General features: G+C 42.5%; 1 protein-coding gene across 4 annotated transcripts in view; it reads right to left on the bottom strand.

Moving 5' to 3' along the window:
* CDH12 (cadherin 12) overlaps positions 1-15915 on the bottom strand; it is a 455772-nt gene that overhangs the window by 57345 nt on the left and 382512 nt on the right. For all 4 annotated transcript variants that reach the window (XM_081873016.1, XM_081873017.1, XM_081873019.1 and 1 more), the window contains 2 exons: positions 11006-11125; positions 2752-2919 (listed from right to left, as the gene is read on the bottom strand). In XM_081873016.1, coding sequence (XP_081729142.1) covers positions 2752-2919; positions 11006-11125 — 288 coding nt within the window. The remainder of the gene's footprint in view (positions 1-2751; positions 2920-11005; positions 11126-15915) is intronic.

Genomic DNA, 15915 nt, shown 5'->3' with positions numbered 1-15915 from the left:
AGAATGGCTCATGCTCATTGTGATGAGATATGGGGCTACTTGTGTGTGAGCGCTTACACTCTCAGAGTCTTGTAATCAGTTTCAAAACTGTCCCTCTCCGCGCAGCCATCGGTGTATGGCTGCCTTAATCGCTGGCAGAATCCGTCAGTGGGCATTTCCGGAATTTCTTCCAACATAGGAGTTCTTTGACAGATACTCTACGCCTAGATTCTCTACGTGACAGCTTCCTGCACAAAGTGGGCGTCCCAAGAGGAGGTCCTGAGCTCTCCCCGCTGTTCTCACTGGAAGCGTCTCGGAGCCGTTCCTCCGACTCTGTTTCCGCTGAAACTCTCCCTCTCCCCCTGCTGGTTCCCTCCTCAGCATCCGAGGGTCTCCTAGCATCCTGGAGCCCCTCCACCACTTGGAGCTCCGATGGCAGTTCCCTGACACTCATGTTCCAAACTGCTGAAGTGACAAGCACTTGTCCCCTTTGAACACCAACTTGCTTTTCAGGAGAGGGGGCCACCGCAAAGGAAAACAGTCAGAAATTCAGAACGATTTGGGCCAATCTCTTACCTGGCCCTACAAGAAAATACCTGAAGAAACCAGAGATGAGATTAATTTGGAATCTACTGAGAAAAGCAAGCAATAAATTATATGCATGCCCCTTTCAGTATGAAAAATATATGACATATTAGAGAATATAACCCCCCCAGCCCAGTAAGTCCTGGTGTAGGCAAAATTTGCCTCTGTCTGCAGAGCTATTCTAGTTCAGCTGCAGCTGTAGCAGTTTCTTATGTGGGATCAATTTTATGGGTGAAAACACCTAAAGTTACCCTACTTCCCACTAAAGTGTCTCTTCTGATTAAACCCTCCACAGTTCAGCAAAGCATTCCATGACATGATTACCGTAGCTCATGCAAATTTTCTCGTTCAATATTACTTCCTTGCCCCAGTCTGCATCTCACAATTTCTCTCTCGCATACTCTCCTCTATTCCCACAAAGGCTGACAGCTATTATTTGGCTTTTGTGACATTCTATGCGATAGAGGTGAAAGGTTTTCAACTTGAGCTGCGTGCGGAAGAGAAGTCGGGGTAGAAGTGTTGGTTTTTCCGAGGGCAAATGCATTGCCAAGGAGGAAACCGCTCTGTATTCACAGCCACAGAGCTACAAGATTAGTTCCCTGGAAGTGTAAAGAAAGAACCGCATGACATCTCTGCTGAACAAAATAAAAATAAAATAGAGAACGAGTGTTTGACATGTGTGTTTGCTAGCACTCTTTTCCCTTTGCACTTGGAAATGCCCGGGTCTATTAAGCCACAGCATCTATTACAAAGCAATATTCAGGGTCTGCTTTAAGCAATAGCAGGAACAGTCAAAAGCACTGCTGGAGAGAAGACTATATGAAACCAGGCATCTGGGAAAATGCAGACCTCTGCCTGAATTCTTTGGAGAGGTCAGATGTTGCACATAACAGCTTGAAAATCAGGTGCTTTGCGGAGAAGCAGGGTAGCGGTTGGAAATGGGGGGGGGGAGAGAAAATGACGGCTACTTTGGGGTTTCAGAAATACAAGGTGATTCATAATGAAGTATACAGTTTCCAGATGCTGTAAAACAGTAACAGGCAACGACACAGACCACAACTGTGAACCGTGAGGCAGATGTACTCATAAAGTTTGTGTTCTGCTACTGAGGAAAATGACATAGGTGATAGTGTGCGTCTCACATAACTAGTCGGGCAAAATGGCTGTGTCTGCAGTGGAGAAGGCATATTTTGTTCTTGAACTGAGCAGAACGGAATCTGTAACTGTTGTGCAATTGCATTTTCAATTGCGATTCGGAAACTCCAAGCAGAAAATGTATTTGTGACTGTTTCTAAAAAAAAACTTTAAACATTTTCCTACAATTCTGTTACAGGTAACATAAGATATATAATATTATTCTTTTTTATAGTGCGTTGAAACTGTATACTTCATTATGAATCACCCTAAAGGTAAAGGGACCCCTGACCATTAGTTCCAGTTGTGGACAACTCTGGGGTTGCGGTGCTCATCTTGCTTTACTGGCCGAGGGAGCTGGCGTACAGCTTCTGGGTCATGTGGCCAGCATGACTAAGCCGCTTCTGGCAAACCAGAGCAGTGTACGGAAATGCTGTTTACCTTCCCACCAGAGCAGTACCTATTTATCTACTTGCACTTTGATGTGCTTTCAAACTGCTAGGTTGGCAGGAGCAGGGACCGAGCAACAGGAGCTCACCCCATCATGGGGATTCAAAGCACTGACCTTCTGATCGGCAAGCCCTAGGGTCTGTGGTTTAACCCACAGCGCCACCTGCGTCCCTATGTATCACCCTGTATGTGCTTAATTATAAGCAGATTTAAGTAATCTCCAGTAAGCATTTCAGAGCCAATCTAGAAACAGTTTCACTCACCACAGATCTGAGATTAGCTTCCTTCCCCAGCTGTTTCATTTAACAATACTTGCAGAAGCTGGTACCTTCTGAATGTTTTGTGCCAGTGTGGTCAATGGTCAAGTGATGGCCTTGACTCATACAATGTTGCAACAGATAATGCTTTGGGGCAGGGGCAAGGGAGGGATACAATGTCTAGATCAGCTCTCCACTGGCAAAAGTTTGTCTTAATGTCATGCTATAATTTGACCCATGTGGAACCATGCTCCCATAGCACAAGTCCCTTTGAACATTCATCAGAGTGATATAGTAAACACAACCATTTTCATCTAGAATGTTACTCATAGGTGATAGAACTTACTCTTGGGAAATCTGGGCGGATTGTCATTGACATCAGTGAGAGTGATGTTCACCGTAGTAGTTCCAGCCAATCCTCCAAGCTGGCCTCCCATGTCCTTGGCCTGAATGAGAACCTGATATTGCTCTTTGACTTCTCTGTCCATGTTTGGCAAGGCTGTTCGTATGACACCTTTTAAAAGAAACAAAATGAAGTTTCTCTGTGAGGTAGCAGAACATTTACGAGACAGAATACTGTACCCACGGCATCAAATTCATAGCATTGTTTGGCACTGAACAGTGTCCACAGAAAATGAACATTAATTGGATGCATACCACTCTTATGCTAGTAGACTATAAAACAGGAGCTTTAAAAAAACTATTTAAATTGGGAAGGGGGACACACACCATTGGGTGTTGGTTGTTTGGTTGTTTGGCAATAATCAGAGGTACTTTTTGAGTGAGGGTAGATACATAGATAGATAATTTATTACGGTTGGACACCAGCTTATAAAACACACTTGGGGGTATAATCCCAGAAGGAAAACAAATATTTAAAACAATGTACAACAATAAATTTAAAATTTATAAATGTGATAAGCATATAGACACTTAAAACTTTAAGATAAGCTACCACAGAGAGATGACCCAGAGTCACCCATGGAACCGAATTTGGGGATGTTCTTAATGAACTAGTTTGGGTCAGGGGATGGTCTGCGCCTACAGATCTGTACACAGAATCTGGCGACCATCCGGGTCGTCTTATGATCTTTGCCTAACAGGAAAAGGTCAAATTTTTGCTTTTCCAGGAGGCCAGTGAGCCTCACTAGCAGGTGATCAATGGTCTCACTACGTGCCTCTTCATAAAAGGGACATCTAAAGAACAAGTGCTCTGGGCTTCCTATTTCCCCCAATGAACAGGCACAAAGTTTCTGAGCCTATGGGACTTTTTTAAAGGATCCTTCCAGGACCAGTGAGGGCTGAGCCGAGCTTCTGGCAAGTGTAAAAGCCCGTCTTGCATTTTTGGATACGAGAAAGAAGAGATATGCTGCTGGTATGGCTATATATCTCTCAATTTCTCCCATTTTGAGGGAGAGTATATAGAAAAGGCAGGGAACCTATGCAAAACATGGCTCCTCAGCACTCCCCATACATGACATCAAGTATGGGGCAAGTAAGAGGGATTCAAAGGAACAAGTGGAAGCTGAAAGTGGGCTCCTGAATGTTCCTTTTGCTGCAGCATAACACACTCTCAACCACACATCAGCTGGTGCATGGTAGCAGCATGTCTTGCTAAAAGAGGAGAAAGCAGTTTCCTCCCCTACCCCATTTGTCTGCCCAACAAAATCTCTTTGCCCCTTTCCACCAAAATTTGAGCTCAGCCTACAACTAAGTTAGCCTGGAAAGATAATGTCTGGTGAATTCATTCAATACATACACCAAACCAGTGTTTCCCAAACTTAGGGGTCTCCAGCTGTTTCTGGACTACAACTCCCATCATCCCTAGCTAGCAGGACCAGTGGTCAGGGTGATGGGAATTGTAGTCCAAAAACAGCAGGAGGCCCAAGTCTGGGAAACACTGCACTAAACAAAATCAAAATCAATCAAACATCAGATCTTCATTATTAGGTGCCAGACAAAAATGTTCCTTACTAACCAGGCCTTTGATTCATCCTATGTCCTTTTTAAAATGTGGCTCTTCTTTGTGGGGGGGTGTTATTGGGATGTTGTTTTTATTTTGATTATATTTATTGTGTTTTTTAATGTTGATCTTTGATGTGAACCGCCTTGAGACCTCCTGGTATAGGGTGGTATATAAATTCAATAAATAATAATAAAAATTAGCTTTTAGAACAGACGGCGTCTCTGTTAAGGAGGAACTACCTGTATAAATCCCATGTGCACCAGTAGTAGCCTCTGTTTCAGCATACGCAGCTAAGACTGATGAGCTCCCATCCAGACTTTATTATATGCCATACCCCCAATAATGGATGAGAGACTTCTGCCTTCATCATTCCAGCTTGACAAAACCCCTCTCAACAGCCCCAAATGACAGGACACCCCAGAGGTTTCTGAATCCGTTTCATTTGCACTGGAAGAGGCACCTGCCAGGTGTGAAGTTGCATCTTTCGTGATGCTTTGGATCTGAGCAGAATTGCTTCCTGTGGAGAGTTGAAGAAGCTGCTGAGTCAGTGTCTTGTTGGAGGCTGGTACTGGCAAGGATGCAGGCTTTGCTGGGTGGCACAGAGTGAGGGAGAAGCTCTTTGGGATCATAGTATGGGGGCTACAGCCCAAAATTTAATAAATAATCAGCCTTCTCAAACATATGAAGAAACAAAGGAAAATGCTCTGAACTTGCCTGATCTAATGATCTAGTATAACACTGTGACTATATTTATTCATGCACTGTGTCAAAAATATCATCAAGTAGTTTTAAATCTAGCCAAAGTCTTCCTAATGAACAATTGTCTGTCATCTCACTACAGATGTACTCAATCAAGCAATGATTTCCCCCCCTGGGTTGATGTCCAAAGGCTTGTTCCAATTTTTATTATGTAATAGAACTCGGTCTTCAGTTTTTTGTTTTGTTTTTGTTTTAAATCAATGATAATAATAGTCATGTCTGAAAGAGCTCATGAGCAATATTCTCTTCCGTTCTCTCATTTTTTTTTTACAAATTAAAAGTCTAAGTTAAAATGAGAAACAGTCTCTTCAAAAGCAGGTGTTCATGAGCTGTGCCATAATCACTTAACCAGAGCAAATAATTATGTGCAGTTTATTCCCAAGAAAAAGAGAAAATATTTAATTATTTGCCTGCACCTTGCCGAAGGACATAAGGGATCTATACCATGGCTCTGTCTATAGAATTTTCTTGACTGCAGTAAAAATCTGATCTATGACATTAAAAAAATACAGACTCATAGGCAGGGGACAGAGAACTAGGGATAATGGTATTTTGTACAAAAACAGAGGCCAAATATTTGGACAGGGGAAGCAAAATATTTAGTTCTAATCCATTTGCAATGAAAAAATCTTATCATGTAGCCCAGGTATGGCCAAACTTGCCCCCTCCCCGATATTTTGGGACTACAACTCCCATCATTCCTAGCTAACAGGACCAGTGGTCAGGGATGATGGGACTTGTAGTCCCAAAACATCTGGAGGGCCAGGTTTGGCCATGCCTGATGTAGCCCTAGACATATCACTCAACATTTACTCAGAGTAGACCCATTGCAATTAACAACCATGACTAATGTAGGGCCATTAATTCCAATTAGTCTACTCTGAGTATGAGTCAGTGGAATACAAACCATACTGCTGATCGTCTGTACATGCAAAAATAATTAAATCTAATTGCTCTGATCCATGGGGTCATGAAGTGTCGGACATGACTAAACGACTAAACAACAACAAATCACTATGAAGGCATGAGTGGCATTATTGCATGTGATCTGACAGCCTCTGTCAGGCTTCTTAGAGGTCAGGAATCACAATGCAATACACATTTGCAAATGTTATCATCTAGGGATCCCTGTTTCCATTATATGCACATGGCCAGCTTCGTGGAACTAACTATCAATGTATAAAATCATGATTCTTCAAAAGTGGGTGGTGGAATCTGAAGCTGCACCCCAATACTACAGATATGTGAATGTTTTAAAGGACCAACTCTCTAGAGAAAGGGTGAGTATTTCTCCTTTCTGTGGCCTCCCACCTGCTGTCAACCCTGGATTCTTGGGCAAGCACAGAAGAACGCAGAAGTACCTGACTTGTATTGGGAATACAGGGGAAAGCCACCCATGAGATTTTGGATTCCAGCTAGGGTTCTGCAGGCTTATGGCCAGTAAAAACCTCTCCTTCCATAGCAGGAACCTGCTCAAGTTCCTTAGCAGCTCTGGGCTCAACCAGTTCATTTACCTCTGTCTGTGAGCTTAAGGCAGAGGAGAAGCTTATATAAAGAACAGGAAAGGAAAGTGATCAGTCCCAACAGGGAGCAGTGGAGAAAGACAAATCACTGGGAAAGCTGCCTAGACCCCCAGAAGGATAATGGCTTTCAGAGAGGGCTATTGTGGTTTAAGGAGAAGTGGATTGAACAAGCTCCCATGCTTTGAGACCACCCATCTCCAATGACCATGGCATTTTTTCCCCAGTGTGAAAATCCCCAGCTTCTGAGTGAAAATAATTAATGAAGGTGGCACTGAGAACAAAAGCAGAAAGAAGCAGAGCAGGGGATCCTGGGGAAATCTTTGTTGTCATCATTCATCTCATCCAGAAACTTTATATAACACACGTATAGCCTGGATTTTAACACCTCTGTATTGTCAGCGAGATCTAATTAAAAGAAGCACATTAAAGGAAGCGATTTTTATCCCCTAGAGCCCGAGGAAGGGGGGAAAACACACACATCCTCATCCTAATTTAAAAAGTAAACTCTCTGATTCACACTTGCGATATCATCTTTTGTTAAAACAGGGTATATTTGACAGAGGACATGACCTCTACAGTGCCTGCACTGACAGCGTTATGCTGTTTCCACCTCCAGTCATTGATTAGCCAGGAAGCCAGGGTCTTTAACACTCCATCTGACATTCAAGGAGAGGTTTGCAGGGAAAAGAAATTCCATTTGCAGAAAGGGGGCAGGCAGGCAAGCTCTTTCTTACGTTGCATTCAAGGCACACAATTGGCAGAATTTAGTGCAGAGCATTTTGGTTAAGTCATTGAATTATTAAATACAGAAGCACGAGTGACATTTCGGAACACAGGGCAAGATATGCAATTAACTGTCATCCTGTCCCAGGAGCATTTCTGGGTCCCTCTAGCAGCACATCTAGTGGACTCTGAACAACAGCCTGACATTATTGCTTGTCTCCCATCCTCCAGGCCAGACAAATGCCAAAAGCAAGCAGCTGGGGAAAGGCAGGTTTCCCACTGAACACCAATGTTCATTAAAAGCCTGGTTTATTCCAGATTAATAAAAATTTCCTGTAGCATCCAAGCAGTACTGCACACATGCTCAGAAGATCCTAGCTAAAACTCATGTGCAGAATATAGCCTCCTGGAAATTTGGCTCAGGGTAAGATTAAACCAGATTAACTGGGGGGGGGGATATCACCATGCATTGAGCTTCCATAGTATATTAAACCTTTTGTCTATGTTTGGATAGCACAGTAAACTACGCTTTAGCATGACAGGAATGAGCCTGAAGTTCATGCATTCTCCTTTCCACCTCCCATTCCAGTTCTGCCACAAAGATGAACTCAGAAGCCTTTGCTTGTGCTTTTGATTGACCAAGTTTAGAAATGTATTCAAACCCTACACTGTGCTTAATCTTAACTATGCTTTGTTGAAAGAAGTCAGCTACATAACTGCATACCCTCCAATATTTGTCCGAGGAAATAGGGACAACCTATTCTATAAGAATAATAATATTTATATTCCACCCATCTGACTGGGTTGTCACAGCTGCTCTGGCCGGCTTCCAACATATTTAAAAACATAATGACACATTAAAGAGTTTCTCTATACAGGGCTGCCTTCAGGTGGCTCAAGGGTTGGATAACTCCAGACCCTCAAAAATCCCCCCCCCCATGAAAATAGGGATGTCCTAAGGATAAGCAGCACATTCTGGGATCAAATCAGAAACTGGAATGGCTTCTGTAAATCTGGAACTGTCCCTGGAAAATAGGGACACTTGGAGAGTCTGTATCCCACAATCTAAAGTGGCTTGTTTCAAACAACCCATGCTTAAAGTAACCACGGTGTGTTGAATTGGCATAACACAACCAACTGTAGTTAATCAAAATCAGAAATTAAAGCTTCCAAATGCCTCCTCCTGGCCATGCTGAAGGTGAGGGGTGGGGTAGTGGCACAGAAGCCTGAGGCTTGCCATTGTTCATTTGTATCATAGTAAACACAAAATATGGTCTGAAGCTCAACATCAAAAAAACGAAGATCATGGCCACTGGTCCCATCACTTCCTGGCAAATAGAAGGGGAAGAAATGGAGGCCGTGAGAGATTTTACTTTCTTGGGTTCCATGATCACTGCAGATGGTGACAGCAGTCATGAAATTAAAAGACCCCTGCTTCTTGGGAGAAAAGCAATGACAAACCTAGACAGCATCTTAAAAAGCAGAGACATCACCTTGCCAACAAAGGTGGTTTTCCCAGTAGTGATGTATGAAAGTGAGAGCTGGACCATAAAGAAGGCTGATCGCCGAAGAATTGATGCTTTTGAATTATGGTGCTGGAGGAGACTCTTGAGAGTCCCATGGACTGCAAGAAGATCAAACCTATCCATTCTTAAGAAAATCATCCCTGAGTGCTCACTGGAAGGACAGATCATCAAGCTGAGGCTCCAATACTTTGGCCACCTCATGAGAAGAGAAGACTCCCTAGAAAAGACCCTGATGTTGGGAAAGATGGAGGGCACAAGAAGAAGGGGACGACAGAGGATGAGATGGTTGGACAATGTTCTTGAAGCTATGAACATGAGTTTGACCAAACTGCAGAGGCAGTGGAAGACAGGAGTGCCTGGCATGCTCTGGTCCATGGAGTCACGAAGAGTCGGACATGACTAAACAACTAAATAATAACAACAATAACAAACCAAACTGCCAACGAACATTAAAAAAAAAAAAAGCTGGTAGAATCACACAATATCTTCAACATTATTTTTTATTTTCTTTTTTTAAAAAAACACAAAATCAAGTGTTGAGGTTGAGGAAGAATTTACAGTGACAAAACAGTTATCAAGGTGCATTAAGCAGATGCTTTGTCAGTTGTATACAACTCTGACAGGACAAATTGCCAGTGAATTTCTTTATTCATTTTACTGGCATGCATTTTACTGGCAAGCAGATGGAGGGCACAAGGAGAAGGGGATGACAGAGGACGAGATGGTTGGATAGTGTTCTCGAAGCTACAAACATGGGTCTGACCAAACTGTGGGAGGCAGTGGAAGACAGAAGTGCCTGGCGTGCTCTGGTCCATGGGGTCATGAAGAGTTGGACACGACTAAACGACTAAACAACAACAAATGTACCATCAGAAGGGGTGGTGGTGGGGATTTGTACACAGAAACCTAGCATGTCAGTGTGGTGACCCTCTTCCCCGACATGCTCATTTTCTATGTCAACGGCCCTTTTATACAGGGAAACATTTAAACTTGTGATTCCTGCCCCCATCGGCTGGAAATGATACAATTCAGCAAGATGTGCACCAATTCTGAAAACAGCTTTTATGTTTCAATCGGGGGCATGGGAATTGTGTTTATTATGTAGCAGTCACTCTATCTGGGGTGTGGGGAAGGCATTCACAGGGAAGAAGCGGCACACAGGAGTTCTCCCACCTAACTTGCAATGAAGTTGCTTAGGATTGCAACCAGAGTCACTGACATCTATAACAAATAGCTGTCAGCTGTTATCTGGTATAAAGCAACCTTCTGCAATATGTTAAGTTTTGTAAACGATAGGCTGAATTGGTACAATAACTTAGTAGTGGCAGGAAATCAGAATTGTATGGGCTCCATTCTACTTGTGAAGTTATTTTTGTGAGGTGGCACAGATGTGGCAATTTTAAACACGGTGACTGCACCCATTTTTATTTTTATTTTAACCTTTTGGGGCAGCATTGGAAGAATTGTTTATTTGTAAATTCTAATGAAAAGGGACCCAGTCTACAATGCTTGGACTAATGAATGGTTCAGAATGCAGTCATCTTCCAGATCTCACATGCTGAATTTTTCAATGCAGTTCTTAGCACAGAAAAGTAACCAAAGACATAAAAAATAAAAATCTTTAGACATGTATATTTCTGTAAGGAAAGACATCCAGAAATGTATTTTTGAATATGCATTTATATGCGTGTTTTCTTTTTTGTGTTATTCGCTCAGGATAAAGCCAAAAAAACAGTGAACAGCCTTATGAATCAACACATGGGAAACTGGCATGGACTGTGAAGTGGCTGATCCATCCATCCCTTACCATAATCACCTGGAAGATGTTTTACAAAATTCCCCATATGGAACACTGCCTGTTCATTTCTTTGATGGACCTTTATTTTCATTCAGCAGAGCAATCCTTATATTTGTTGAATTCTGAAAAGGCAATGCTACTTACCTTGTGCTAATGGGAAACAGCTGATGCTTTTCCACAAACAATAATACTGTCACCTTTTCTTCCACTGTCATCAGACAAAGACTGTTCAGGTGGGCATCTAATCACTTTGATATTTGAAAGTGGGAAGCAATACGATTCTCCCTGGCAAATATGTTCATTACCTGTCTTGGGATCAATGGAGAAATATGGCTGTCCCTGAAGGATGCTGTAAACCACTCTGGCACTGTTTCCATAGGTCGGGTCATCAGCATCGGTTGCTTTGACCTGTAGCACATATGCCCCTAAGAAAAGGTGAATAGAGGGAGAGAGAAAATTGTTTCATTTAGTACCGTATTGACCCAAATATAAGCCACACGTTTAAAATTCAAGGGGGGGGGGGAGAAAAAAGACAATACCAAATATATGCAGCTCCCTTAAAACTCTGCAGGCACTCACACCTGTTCCGTTTTACCATATGTCTGTTTCAGCAGCGATATCGCAAAAGCCAATTTTTGTAAGATCGTGAATTTAAGCAGCACTTTAACTTTTCACAGTCGGAAGAAAAAAGTGGAGCTTATATTCAGGCCAATGTGGTAATATAGTTTCACTCTTATGGATCTCGTTTTCTGGATGAAGTAATATTCAGGGTGTACACTCAAGGTATGCTTAAAACAAGCTTCAATACAAATGGGTCAAAGCAGATCAATGAGCACAAGAAGAACCCTGTTGGATCAGACTGAAGACCCATTTAGTACTGCATCCCTTTCTCACATTGTCCAACCTGATGATGTGGAAAGCCTTCAAGTAGGACCGACATGCAAACAGCACTCTCCCAGCAAGGCACATCTCCTCTGATCATGGAGGTGCAGGTAGCCCACATAAGTAGTAGATATCAATATCTTATCCTCTGTTTGTGTTTCCCTCATTTCCTTTGTAAAAGCTGCAGAATGTCTGGCTAATTGATAGGTGCTGGGAGTGCAAACTATTTGAGCCAACGACTGTGTTCTCTTAGGGTTAAATGTCAAAACTTACATGCTGGCAGTGGGCGGGGCAGGAATGAAAGGTGAGTGGCACACCTTTTTTGTCTCTCTGCAAATCCCTCCCCTCCATGGTGTTTCCCATCTTACCACTTGAATGAAAGAAGACCAAGGTAGACTTAGGGCAGGCATAGGCAAACTCTGGCCCTCCAGATGTGACAGATGCATCAAGTTCTGTTCAGCAAGGACATTCTTTATTTGGGGACATTTTTTTTGTTTCTGCAAAATCGCTGTCTGTCACTGTTTCATCCTATTGTTGCCATTTAGGGGTGCTTGGTTAACATTTTGTTAGCATGAGTTGATGGGCCCATCGTTGTTCAAATTCCAGCTCCGTCCCCAAGGTCTCTAGAAGTTAAATCCCTGGGTGGCAGGAGGGTGGGCTCTGTTGTCTCTAGTGCCTATACATCTGAATGTGTGTAGATGGACACTGATACCATGTAGTAGTGCACACCATGTCATTTCATTTGCTGCAACTGCTGGGTATGTTTTGAATTGTTTACCTATTGTAGGACAATTGTGTTCTCCTAGTCCAGGCATCCCCAAACTTGGCCCTCCAACTGCTTTGGGACTACAATTCCCATCATCCCTGACCATTGGTCCTGTTAGCTAGGGATGATGGGAATTGTAGCCCCAAACATCTGGAGGGCTGGAGTTTGCCTATGCCTGCCCTAGGGCCACAAATTGTTCCACTGGCTTAAGGGCTTGGTGTTGTGTAGGCAGAGGCAGTTAAGGGCTGCTCCTGAGATTGACCAAGCCCACCTTCCTCTGAGGCTCACTAATCTTGCCACGCTACAACTTCCTACAATATACACCTCCAACCTTTCAACTGGGTATGTGTAGATACTCTAGAGGAGACATCTATTGACAAGTGAATACATTTTCCCAATTGCATTTGGCCAAGCCAAGGTTGGGTTGACAGAAAGGAACTGACTCAGAGTGGTCTATTCAGAACATCAGAGTTAAAAGGTGGGGGAATATGCTGTCATTCTATACATCTTTAAGGAACTTCAGGTGGAATGCAACAAGTGGCATTCGTGTTCTGTAATGCACATGTACATTTCTGATATTCACTAGTTGTGCCAGAGTATAAAATCTGGCCATTCTGCATTAGCTTTCCTCTTAAAACTGCAGGGTGGTGTTCTTATTATTCATATGGCTGCTCTAAAAATGTAACACTTGCAGTGGTAATATTGCCAAATATAGCAGGCTGTCACCCAAAAAAGAACAGCCTGTCCTTATTTCTGTATTCCAGCAAAATCAATCAACATCCATCCACCTTGCTGCCTTGCCCTCAACTTCTGTGCTTCCCCCCTCCCCATGAAAGAACTGCAAAGGAGATTTAAGGATTCAGTATATTGCAATTCAGATCAGGAAGGCCTTAGATGCAGACTGCATTTTCCTGACCTGTCATTGGCAAAGCCTTATGACCGTGAAAGTATATGGAGCATCTGTAAAGAGAGATGCTGACATTGCCTGTCTTTTAGGGGAGGGGGAAATTACCAATTATGTGCTGTAAAGATAAACTCCTGAAGTTGATTCCTCCATAAGTAATATGAGAAAGAAATATTTAACCTAGAGAAGAGCTTTTTTTCTAACTTGCTACATTTGTGTCTGGGCTGCCCCTGATAACAGAATGAGCTTGCTGGCTCCATCAATATCTCAGCTGTTAGAAAGAGCATTCCCATCTCCTGCTATACATTCCTGAAAATGTATATATCTTCTCTTTTCCAACTGTCTGAAGTAACATTCTTCACATAAACAGTTCAGCCAATCTGTGTTATGAATAATAGCAAGTCAGGATTTTATTTATACATGTCCTCTACATGTTAGAGAGGGATAGATACAAAATGGGAAGAAAATGTATTTGTATTTTGTGCAGGCCCATCTAGTACCAGAAATGATATTTGCAAGCATGAAAAATTAGATGTATTTTGGAAAATCTCAATTCAAAGTTATGAATGAGGGGTTTATAAAGTGAAAAGTAAACATATTTCCTGATTGCAAAATAAAAATGCTTTAAGTTATGTTACGTTTCTCAATTGTTTTGATTTTCAAACATGAAATCTCTTAACTGTTAAATGTTAAATACCAATAACCATCTCATGTTCTTGCTAGAATAATCTCCCCTCCCACCACATTATCATTGTCAAATGCTAACTAATGTTAAAAATGAAAAGGGATGTGGGTGGCGCTGTGGGTAAAACCTCAGTGCCTAGGACTTGCCAATCGCATGGTCAGCGGTTCGAATCCCCGCGGTGGGGTGAGCTCCCATCGTTCGGTCCCAGCTCCTGCCCACCTAGCAGTTCGAAAGCACACTTAAGTGCAAGTAGATAAATAGGTACCACTTTATAGCGGGAAGGTAAACGGCATTTTTGTGTGCTGCGCTGGTGCTGGCTCGCCAGAGCAGCTTCGTCACGCTGGCCACGTGACCCGGAAGTGTCTCCGGACAGCGCTGGCCCCCGGCCTCTTAAGTGAGATGGGCACACTTTCTAATACTCAGCATCCAAATCGAAAAAGGGACAATTTCCCCCTTTTTAATCTCTATCTAGCATCAGTTCCTTTCCTAATATTATGAGAGGCAACATTATTTGATATATATCACTCATCCAGCCTTGGTTTAAGAGACATTTCATCACAATGTGGCATAGGAACACTTTGAACAAATTTAAATGACAAAGAGAACCTGCTTCTAATCTGGCATAACACTGATTGGTACCATGAATCAGATATCAAAATCCTCTTATAGCGCAGTCCTAACTACACCTACTCAAAGGTAAATCTCATATGCATCTCACATAGACACATACCATGCATCATACTGTTTGGAGGATAGGAGGCAAGATTCCACAGGTAAAAAATAAAATAAAATTGCATGCTACATCCCTGTCCTAGATAGTGAGAAGGGTAAATCAAGACAGAATTGCTTTCTAGCAGTCATCTCATTACTTTCTTGCCAGAGATACTACTCTGTAATAGCTCCAATGCATCACAAATCATTAAGATTTCTTTCTTCTTTTTCATGGATGGTAGAGTTTGGGGGGGGAGGGGGACCCAAAAAATTTCCCTCCCAAGACTTTTTTCTTTAAAAGTAACCTTTTTATACAGTTCTGCCATGCTCAAGAAACTCTTAACTTTTTGAAAAAGATGAAAAGTCACAAGCGAACCTAAAAATGCCCCCATATAGGAACCTGCTGCCACACTTTGCAGTCAATGTGCATGGTTTTTCTTAATTGCAAAGAAGGTATTTACAATATTTATAAATTTAGTAAAAAATGCAGATTATGATTATGTATTTACAAGGCTATCTGGAAGTTTAGACAGTCCTCTGGCTTACCTAACATTTATCGTGTTTGCATGACTAAAGGAAATGCATTCGTTCAAAATAGCAGCTAATAGGCTGTACCCAAAATGCATGTTAAAAAGACTTGCAGGGACAGAACACCTCCCCCCCCCAAAAAAAAAATATTGTAGTGGGAAGAAGCACACAACCTTATTAGCAAGTATGTAAGTGCACAAGGGTTTGGATAACAATGGAAGTTTTCCGACTGAGTTTGCTCATCTTGCATTTTCAAATCCATGCTGTCAGTTTGCGTGACTGAAGAGGGGGCAGGAATGCAAAGGAATGCAAAGCCTTCAAGAAAAAAAACCACAAATACATCCTCTAGTTGGACTCTTACTGATGTAAAGGAATAGCTGACTGAACATTAGTGTGAGAAGAAGTACTGAAGGTCCCTGTCTATTATTAGGTGCCCCCATTGTTCTACCCCACTGGTGTGGGAACCTCTGGCCCATGGGTCAAATTTGGTCCACTAGGCTTCCCACTTGGTTTACTGGGCCATTTCCCCCTAAACCACACCTACCTGCCCCACACCTGACATCATACATGACATGAGGTGGGGCAGGTAGAGGATGCAGTTTGAGCAGTTACATGTGTCAGTTGCCTGTTGGAGATTTGCTGGGCAGTAAATTTGGGCTTCCTAGTTTACTGCCGTGGGACGCAGGTGGCGCTGTGGTCTAAACCACTGAGCCTAGGGCTTGCCGATCGGAAGGTCGGC

Source organism: Podarcis erhardii (genome assembly GCF_964252035.2).
Source record: "Podarcis erhardii genome assembly, chromosome: 8".
NCBI lineage: Eukaryota > Metazoa > Chordata > Lepidosauria > Squamata > Lacertidae > Podarcis > Podarcis erhardii.
This window is presented reverse-complemented; position numbering and strand designations above follow the sequence as displayed.